The sequence below is a fragment of the Chiloscyllium plagiosum genome, unplaced genomic scaffold, assembly GCF_037043375.1.
Source record: "Chiloscyllium plagiosum isolate Xiang-an unplaced genomic scaffold, Cpla_swu_hap1 HiC_scaffold_52, whole genome shotgun sequence".
Lineage (NCBI taxonomy): Eukaryota > Metazoa > Chordata > Chondrichthyes > Orectolobiformes > Hemiscylliidae > Chiloscyllium > Chiloscyllium plagiosum.
The window spans coordinates 1,445,989-1,456,586 of record NW_028270190.1 but is presented as its reverse complement, the minus strand read 5'-3'; the positions used below and the strand labels follow the sequence as shown (position 1 = coordinate 1,456,586).

Genomic DNA, 10,598 nt, shown 5'->3' with positions numbered 1-10,598 from the left:
ATCTGATTCACTGGTTAAAGACGACAGTAAAAACTATTGTGTGGGAACATAAATCAGCTTTCTGGAAGGAGTTAGGGAGGGTAGGAGAGAGAATGACATAACATCTGCTACTTCCTGATGTACAAAGACACCTGCCACTACCATGCACACCCACAAGATATTCAGCTAACTAAGAGCCCCGATAGGTACCATTTGCAGCTCGTCACAAGTCATACATCTTTTTGTATGCAGTCCCGGTTGCTGGTTCATCTGCAAACAGTCTTTCATGTGGACATATTACAACCTACTGCCCTCAGTATCTACGTAACTAATTTCAGACAATGAATATTCCCTTGCTTTTGCCTTTCCACCTCCAGATACCAGATCATTCATGAAATGATTTTCCTTCCGCAAAGGCAACTCATTTTCACTGACATAGTGTTTCCCATGAACAAACGTCTCGATTGTATTCTTCCCAGGCTTACCATGAACATTGGTTTCTTTCTGTCTGTCCTTTCATTTCTCTCTCTCACTCTCTGTCTGTGTCTCTGTCTCCGTCGTGTTCAGTCCCCTCTCCACTGATCAGTTCCTCCTCCCCATTCGCTCTCCATAGTCATCTTTAGCTGAATTTCCGCGCCTAATCAACATCATAAATGCCACTCTTCTAAAGTTTTTAAGCATCTGACAAGGCTCACTGTTATGAAAGATGAACTCTGTCTCTTCACAGATATTGCCGGCCAAACACTGTCTCTCTGAGAGCTTCAGCCACCGTTTTGATGTGAAATGCTCATCTGTCTAAATTACTTTGCAAGCTCATTCAGATTTAATCTTGGTTTGCGCTGCTTGTCCTATTTGCATATCTGCCTCACGAAGTTCCTCGCATTCTGCGAGATTTTGCACCTATCGCGGCTGCAGACCTTTGACAGTTTGTTAGGTACACATGTCAACTTCTTCTGTTTTCGAGAACTGAAACATTCTTTTCACAGAAGTTCTCTCTGGAATGACATGGAGGAAAAACTCCACATTCTTCTCTTTAATTTTCAGTGTGTGACTACTCAGTTCCCACCATTAGAACATAGAAGATAGAACACAGAACATTGCAGCACAATATAGGCCCTTTGGCCCTGGATGTTGCATCGACTTGAGAATCCAATCTCACCCCCATCTAACCTACACTATGACATCATCAGCCATATGTTTATCTAATGACCTTTAAACTTAGTGAGTTCACTACTGTTCCAGGCAGGGCATTCCACGGTATTACTATTCTCCGAGTAAACAACTAACGTCTGACATCTGTTCTGTATGTATCATCACTCAATTTAAAGCCTCGTGACAGCCATCACGATCTGAGGAATAAGGCTTTCACTGACTGCCCTATCTGATCATCTTATCATCTTGTATGTCTCTATTAAGTCACCTCTCATCCTTCTCTCTCACGCAAACAGCCTCAGGTCCCTTAACCTTTGCACATAAGACCTTCTCGCCATACCAGGCAATACCCTGGTAAAACTCCTCTGCATCCATTTCAATGCTTCCACATCGTTCCTATAATATGGCGAAAGAACTGTACGCAGTACCCCAAGTGTAGGTGCACCAGATTTGTGTGCATCAGGATACCAGCCATAGCATTACTATATTAGTAAGCTCATAGAGAGTATAAAATGGAAGGTTGCTAAATATTAGTCGGGGTACAGAATTCATTAGCAAGGGCGTGAAGGTGAAATTGTATTATGGGCTGCTGAGAGCACAAGTGGCATACTACGTGCATATCTGGAATCCGAATTAAAGGCTGAACGTGTTTGCACTAAGGAAGACCAAAAGGAGATCTACCAGGATGTCGCTGGGCAGATTTACATAGAGGCTGTCTCAACTGGAAAGATTTAGTCATGAAGAGAGACTGGAAAGCAAGACAGTCTATATCTTAGTGCAGAGGAGATTGAGAGATGAGGTGATTGAGATTAATATATATAGAAAAAATAGATTGTTCCCCAATGTGGAAGTGTCAGAGACCACGGGGGCATGAACTTAAGGTGCACCAGATTCAAAGGACATGTGAGGCAAAAACGTTACATCCAGTGACTGCTGGGGGCCTGGAAGTCACTACCTGTAAGATTGTTAGAGACCGAAACGCTCAATATATTTAAGAAAGTTTGAGAAGTGTACCTAAAATGTTAAGGTATGGTAGGCATAGGGAAAGTTGATGGAAAATGGAAGTGAACCAGTTCGTTGGCTGTTTTGGTCCTTGCAGAACTTATGGGCAGAAGGGCCTTTTTCCTGTGGTGTCGATCTGAATGACTCTCATTCCAGAACTCAGCATGCTGACGGGCAACGCTCCAATTGTTTGTCTAAGGCTGCCACAGCCTTTGGCTTCAACTCATCTGTACCTCCATCTCCCCCATTGCTTGAGCCAGCAGTTGTGGAAACAACACTAACATCATGTCACTTATTTATAGGACTTGTAGGAATCCTTTTAACAATCCTTGATGTTTAAACATGTTTTCTTTCACCACTTTTAGTACAAAGTGCAAAACACAGAATTTTACACACACACACACACACACACACACACACACACACACACACACACACACACACACACACACACACACACACACACACACACACACACACACACACACACACACACACACACACACACACACACACTTGCCCTCCCAGTCTCAAGTTGGTTGAAACAGTGACTCAAGCACGCTACAACACTCAAACGTTACTTTCATTACTGAATTTGAGTTTCCATGAAAAATATTTGACCTGAAAGGGCGTTAACTGAAATCATTTGCCCAAAGACTAAAAGCAATACTCAACTCCATTAACAGAGCTCAAGTTTTCACGATTACTTAACACCAGCTCAGAAAAAAAATAGAACGTTGTTTCTCAGGGATTGTCCTCTCTGCTCTATAAGGATTTCGCTTCACTGGCATCAGCTTGTGCTGACTGAACTCCTCAGAATTACTCTTCACCCACTGACAGCAGAGGCATCATGAGTTTGGCTGAGGCAGTTTCATTCTATCGGGAGGCGATCAACATTCGGAATATATTTCAGGAGATCGAGAGGATCTACTTCCCGCTACTTGCGGCTGTTAGTGTTCCCCGTAAGTGTTAGCGTCGGTTCTCAATTCTCTAAACTGTGTTGCACTCTTTCTTATTGTCCAGAATTTTACGCTGTCTTCTTTCTTTCAAATTAGTCTGTCCTATCCTGTGTATGTGTTATTGGTTCCTCCTCACTCCTTTCGTGTGCATGGTGAATTGTAACCTGATGTTAGACCAGTCAACACTGTAACGACTGGAGTCAATTTGGCTGGATTCACAGCTGCTAATCGTTGTTGGTTTAGGTTTAGGTTCTTGATACCAAGTGAGGAAGGACTACATGAAGTCTTCTGCAAATGTTTGCTTTCTATTTTTCATTATAGACCATAGATGCTGAATACATCATGATCATTACCTATTGACGTTATATTTCAGGCATGAGAATCATGAGAAGTCAGATACATACAAAGTCACAGATATTTATACCCACAGACAATTGCACAGTTAACCTAACAATCTCTCGCACACGCTCTGTCGTTTTTTTCACATTCTCTCAACAATACAACATCTCTTCACACACTCTTGCAAACATGTATTCACACAAACATTCAAAAACCCTGCCCGTAGTTCGTATGTATTTGAATGGAAACCTTTGCACAAATCCTCAAGCATACATTCACACGAATATACACACAAACTCACACATCCACACAACTTTCATGCACAGTCACTCGAACATATATACTTATTCATTCGTTCTGTGAGACACATATACATGGGCATCCGTCTACAGTCGTTATACAGTGTTTGTCATCTCTCAATATAGGACATAGAAAAGTACAGCACAGAACAGCCCCTTTGGCTCACGATGCTGTGCCGAAATTTAATCCTAATGTAAAATATAGTAACTTAACCGACGCAAACCAAAACTCATTGCTATCTATGTGCATTTCCAGCAGTCGCTTCAATGTCCCCAATGACTCTGCCTCCATCACCACAGCTGGCAACGCATTCCATTCATTCACAACTCTCTGCGTAAAGAACCGACCTCTGACGTCTCCTTTATACCTTCCTACTAATATCTTCAAATCATGACTTCTCATAACAGTCAATCTGCACTGGGGAAAAGTCTCGGAGTATTGACTCTATCTGTTCCTCTCATTACCTTGTACACCTCGATCAGGTCTCCTCTTTTCCTGCTACTCTCCAGAGAGAAAAGTTCACGCTTATTGAACCTTTCTGCAAAAGGCAGGATCACCAGTCCAGCCAGCATCCTGGAAAACATTCTTTAAACCCTCTCCAAAGTCTCTGTTCCTTTCCTGTAGTAGGGCTACCAGAACTGGACACAATATTCCAAGTCTGATCTCACCAGGGGCTTGTAGAGCCGCAGCAAAACCTCGTGGCTCGTAAACCCGATCCCCTTGTTAATGAAAGCCAAAACACCATTTGCTTTCTTGACAACACTTGGGTGGCAACTTTGAGGGATCTATGTACTTGCATACCAGATCCCTCTGTTCCTCCACACTGCCAAGAATCCTGTCTTTAATCCTATATTCAGCATTCGAGTTTGTCCATCAAAATGCATCACTTCGCATTTATCCAGGTTGAACTCCATCTGCCATTTCTCAGCCCAGCTCTGCATTCTGTCTACGTCAGGCTGCAGCCTGCAGTAGCCCTCGATACTATCGACGACTCCTCCAAACTTTGTGTCATCTGCAAATTCAATAACCCACCCCTCAGCCTCCTCATCCAAGTCATTTATAAAAACTACAAAGAGCAGAGGCCATGAACAGAGCCCTGCGGGGCATCACTCAACAGTGTTCTCTAGGCAGAATCCATTTCATCTACAACAACTGTCAGTCAGCCAATTCTGAATCCAGATAGCCAAATCTCCCTGAATCCCATACTTCCTGACTTTATGAATGAGCATTCCATGTGTACTCTATCAAATGCTTTGCTAAAGTGCAGATACACCGCATCCACTGCTCGACCGTCGTCGACCTTTCTTTACATCTCCTCAAAGAACTCAATAAGCGAGGTGAGGCATGACCTGCCACTCACAAAGCCATGCTGACTGCCTTTAATCACATTATGCTTTGCCATATAGTCATAAATCCTATCCCTCAGAATTAGTTCCATATGTTTGCTGACCGCAGACGTAAGACTGACTGGTATGTAATTGCCAGCTATTTCCCTATTACCCTTCTTGAAAAGAGGAATAACATTTGCCTCCTTCCAGTCCTCCGGTATGACTGCCGCGGAGAGTGAGGAGGTAAATATCCTCACCAGCAGCTTAGCAACCTCCTTTCTCGCTTCCCGGAGCAGCCGTTATATAGAAAACAGAGCGTGAAACATAGAACATAGAACAGAACAGCACAGTGCAGGCCCTTCGTCCTTCGAATTTGTGCCAACATTCCATTGGACACTGAGGTCAAAATAATCTACATATCGAAATTTTCCTATTACCCATGTGCCTGTTCAAGAGTCGCTTAAATATCCTAATGGACCTGACTCCATTACCACTATTGGCAATACATTCCGCGCACCCACCACTCTCTATGTAAAGCACCTACCTTGAAATCTACTCCAAACATTCCACCAATCACCATAACATTATGCACCCTCTCGATGGCCATTTCCATCCTGGGAAACAATTCTCCTACTATCCACTCAAAATATGTCTCTCTTTATCATGTACACCTCGATCCATGCACCTCTCATCTCTCGTTGCTACAAAGAGAAAATACCTATTTCCTCAACCTTTCTTTACAACACGTGCCCTCTGTTCCAGGCAGATCCGAGTAAGTCACCTCCGCACCCTCTCTAAAACTTCCACATGCTTCCTATATGTGTGGTCTAACCAGAGCTTTGTGGAGCTGCAGCATAACCTTGCAGCTGTTCCACTCAATCCCCCGCTAATGAAAACCAATACACTTTCCGCCTTCTTAACAACATTGTCAACTTGCTCAGCAGACTTGAGGGATCTGTGGACGTGGACCCTAGAATACCTCTGTTGCTCCACACTGCCAAGAATTCTGCCTTTAACGTTCCATACAAATTAGACCTTCCAAAATAAATAACCTCGCATTTTTCCAGTTTGAACTCCATCTTACACATATCATCCCAGCTCTCCATCCTGTGACTATCCCGTTGCAATCTACAAAAGCCCTCCACACTATCCAACAATCCAGTATCCTTCGTCTCATCAGCAAACATACTCACCCAACCTGCCACTTACTCATTTAGTCATTTATAAAAATTACAAAGGGCAGAAGTCCCAAAACCAATTCTGTGGCATACCCACTGATCACCAAATTCCAAGGCTGAATAGTTTCCATCCACTCTCCAGCTTCTGTGGACCAGCTATTCTATATCCATCCAGACAGACAGATTTCCCTGCATTCGATATCTGCTTACCTTCTGAATGAGCCTACCACGGGGACACTTATCAAACGCTTTGTTAAAACCCATGTACATCACATCCACTGTTTTACATTCATTTATGTGTTTTGTCACATCCCCAAATAATTTAGTTAGGTTTTGAGGCATTACCTGCCCCTCACGAAAAAAGACATGCTGACTTTCTCTAATTAAGCTACGGTTTTCCAAGTAATAATAAATCCTGTCTCTCAAAATACTCTCGAATAATGTGCTTACTTTGGACGTAAGACTGATTGGTCTGTAGTTCCCAGGACTATCGCTGTTCCCTCTTTTGAAAATCCTCAAATTAATTAGCATTACGCTGGTAGACAACGAGAATGCAAAGATCATCGCCAAAGGCGCAGCAATCCCTTCCCTCTCTTCCTGTAGAACATTTGAGTATATCCCATCTCTCCTATCTATCCTCAGGTATTTCAAAATTTTCAGCACATCCTATTTCTTAACATCAACCTGATTGAACATATCAGTCAGTTTAAAGTCGCTCTCAGGAGTGAAATCTGCGGCAAAGCATTCATTAAGTACCTCGCTGTCTTCTCCGACTCTAGACACAAGTTTCCTCCGCAATCGGGCCTACCCTCATCCTGGCCATCCTCTTGTTCCCTACATAAGGAAAAGCCTTACGGTTTTCCATAATCCTACTCTCTAAAACGTTTTCATGCTCCATTCTTGCTTTCCTAAGTCCATTCTTCAGTTCACCCCTGGCTCCCTTGTAACTCTCCTAGAGCCCTGCCTCATTCTTCCCTCCTCAACCTTATGTCAGTTTCCTTATTCTTCTTGACTAGATTGTCCACACCATTTGTCAACGTTAACTGTACATTTCCATTTTCGGTCTCAGTGGCACAAACCTCTCTAGCACTATCAGCACATGCTCCCGAAAGACATTTCTATTGTGCATTTGCCTGAGAACATCTGATCCCAATGTGCTCTCCCCAATTCCTGCTAATAGAATTGTAATTTCCCTTCCCTCATTTAAATACTTTCCCATGCTGTCTATTTCTATCCCTTTCCATGAGCCTCGGGAACGTCACCAAAATGCTCTCTCATCAATAGTTTTACATCTGGCATGGTTTGTTGCCAAACACCAAATCAAATGCATTCTGCCCTCTAGTTGGGTCCGGAGTCCTTCCTGGACATACGTCACAAAAGCTGCTCCATCCAAACGATTTGAACTAAGGAGGTTCCAATTAAATTTAGAAAAGTTTAAGTCACCCGTGGCAATTACCCAGTTACTTCTGCACGTTTCCAATATCTCCTTCCTGATCTGTTCCTCTTTGTCTCTGTTGTTATTAGGGGTCTGTGAATAACTCCCAATAAAGCGACTGCTCCTTTCCTGTTTCTGATCCACCCATATTGACCCTCCATGCAAACCTTACTCGACAAATTTCCTTTCTGCAGCTCAAATGTTACCCCGATAAGTAATGCCACACCCCACACCTATTTACTTTCCGCCCTATTCCTTTTGAAGCATCTAAACCCTGGACTATCTAACAACAATTCCTGCCCCTGCCCCGTAACATAAAAGTCCCTGTAATGATCATAATGCAGTTACAAATACTGACTCATACTTTAAGTTTGTCACCATTATTCCTGATAAATTTTGTGTTCAGATAAACTCAGTTCAACCCATCACACTAACTGCACATTTGCCCAATCAACCGTATATCCCTCTTCCAGACTCTCTGCACTCTGTATCTAGCTGTTCACTACCTTCTCCGGCCTCTTGTCTGGAGCTCCTCTTTCCATGCCCGTATCAATCTAGGTGAAACTATTCTGAACAGCTCCAGCAAACATCTGCCCAGGATATTGTTGGCTATCCAGTTCAGGTGCAAGCAGTTATTCTGTGCAGGTCTCAGGTGTACAATTGTCCAAGGAAAACTGAGGATGAGTTTCCTTCCTTGATTGTGGCACAGCCTCTAGTGAAGGGGACCCACAGTTCGATTTGGAATGGGATTCCTGGATTTGGATCCAGCTACACTGAATGAATGATCACTTTAATTTCAATCTCAATGGCGTGTGCATAACTCAGTGGGGAACGTACAGAGTTCAAAATCTAATGTATCTACTACCCTTTTTGAGGCATGCAAGTGTAATCATGGGTTGGAAAGATGCTGTTGGAGGAGATAGCATTATGCTTATATATGGTACACACTACTGCAATGGTGTGTCAGTCGTTGAGTCAGTGAATGCTGAATGTTTCGTTCGCTGCCGTATATATCATTTTATAACGAACGTGTTTGATTTCTCAGTTAACGTAATAACGATTGTAATCCTTTCCCGGGGAAAGTGCGGATTGTGTGGATGTGTCACTCGCTACCTCGTGACCATGGCAATAGCAGATCTGCTGGTGATGCTCTTCGACCTGATATTGAGACATATTCCCATTCTTTTTCCAGAAAACTTTCTTTTCCTGGAATACATGGATGTGTGTAACATTCACGCGGTCCTGCTGTATGCAGTCACAGACTGCTCTGTCTGGTTCACTGTCGCATTCACCTTTGATCGGTGTGTGGCCATTTGCTACCAAAAACTGAAACATAAATATTGTAGTGAGAAAATAGCAGCTGTGGTTCTGGGAACAGAGACTGTCTTGAGCTCTTTAAAGAACATAATCTGGTATTTTATGTACAACAATAGGTATCGTTTCCTGAATGATCCTGTGTTTTGTGGTCTGAATCTGCATGATACTAATTTGATGTTATGGGCTGCAATTGAAGTTGTTAACTACATTATCACACCTTGCCTTCCATTTGCCCTGATTCTGCTGCTCAACATTTTCACCGTCAGACACATTTTAGTGAGCAGCAAAGCCCGCAAGAGACTCCGGGCTCACAGCAATAAGGAGAGACCCAGAGACACTGAGATGGAGAATCGAAGGAAATCCATTATTTTACTGTTTGCTATTTCTGGCAATTTCATCCTGCTGTGGGCAGTGTTTACAGTGATATCTATACTTCAGCGATTTCATCAGCTGGGTGTCTACATCTTTGTACCTGCATATTTAATAGATTTAGGCTTCATCCTCCAACTCCTGGGTTGCTGCACAAACACTGGCATCTACGCCATAACACAAGCTAAGTTCAGAAGACAATTAAAGAATGTGGTGACATATCCCTTCACTCTACTATCGAAATTAATTAATCTTTGCTAACACTGATAGATTCCAGATTGAAACTCAACAGTGGACCAAATAATGACCAACAAGCAATTCCCCACGTGTCCTATGATGCGCATCTACTCACACCCAGTGTGCTCTCTCACGGACAATCTGGCCCAGTAAGAACACTGGTGTGGATGCTGGTGGGTTAGTTTGAAGGTTTATTTCATTGTTTATCTTCACATGTTTCAAACTGCCTTCTCCAGTTTCTTGCTTCCTTCTGTGTAATAAACGTATATTCAGCCTCTAAATAACATCAGCCGTCTTGTTTAAATTTCTTTTGGTAATTCACCGCCTCATGGAATCACTGAAAATATTCAAGGTGTGATCTATTGAGGAACGCTTTGGGATCTGACTTAATTACATGGAATTGCTCGGCGTTCCTGAAGGTTGCATAATGCACAGAATTGCAATATTTGAATGTTCAAATTTTATGCTGCTCTGGGTGGTTACATGCAACTTCACCAAAAATGGTGAATGACCAGGGCGAACTTAAGAATAATAATGGATTGGTGTTTAGCTAGAAACAAGAATTAAAAGCACGGAATCCAAGTAATAATGTTTGTACAATTACCGAATCCCACTGTTCTATATCTAATCCCGTGCTGCTCCTGTCGTGAATGTTTTTTAGGAAGAACAATGTTAACTCAGATTTACACAGTTCAGAACCAAGCGGGGGCACGGACTGGGAGTGCTCAAAAACAACAGTGTATATTACCCCCTCCTCTGTCTGATACGGAAGTGATTGACTGGGACATTCTTGGGGAAGATATAATCTGTAATCACATACTGTGCCTGTCCTGGGGGAGTTTGCTGGTGGATAACATAGAAAGACATTTACTCTGTATCTAACCCCGTACTGCCTCTATCCTATTCTATTTTTTTGTCTGGGGATAGAGTAGAGAGAGCTTTGTTCGTTGTCTGATACTGTTGTAGTTGCCTTGGGAGGATTTGGGAGGAGATGGTGCAGAGG

At 42.8% G+C, this 10,598-nt stretch overlaps 1 protein-coding gene across 1 annotated transcript; it reads left to right on the top strand.

Annotated features, from left to right (window-relative positions):
* The first annotated feature begins 2,983 nt into the window (after nucleotides 1-2,983).
* On the top strand, nucleotides 2,984-9,767 carry LOC148134733 (putative G protein-coupled receptor 139). Its single transcript, XM_087985380.1, has 2 exons — nucleotides 2,984-3,095; nucleotides 8,718-9,767. The coding sequence occupies exons 1-2, from the start codon at nucleotides 2,984-2,986 to the stop codon at nucleotides 9,617-9,619; spliced, it is 1,014 nt and encodes a 337-aa protein (XP_087841506.1). The 3' UTR covers nucleotides 9,620-9,767.
* Nucleotides 9,768-10,598: the final 831 nt, after the last annotated feature.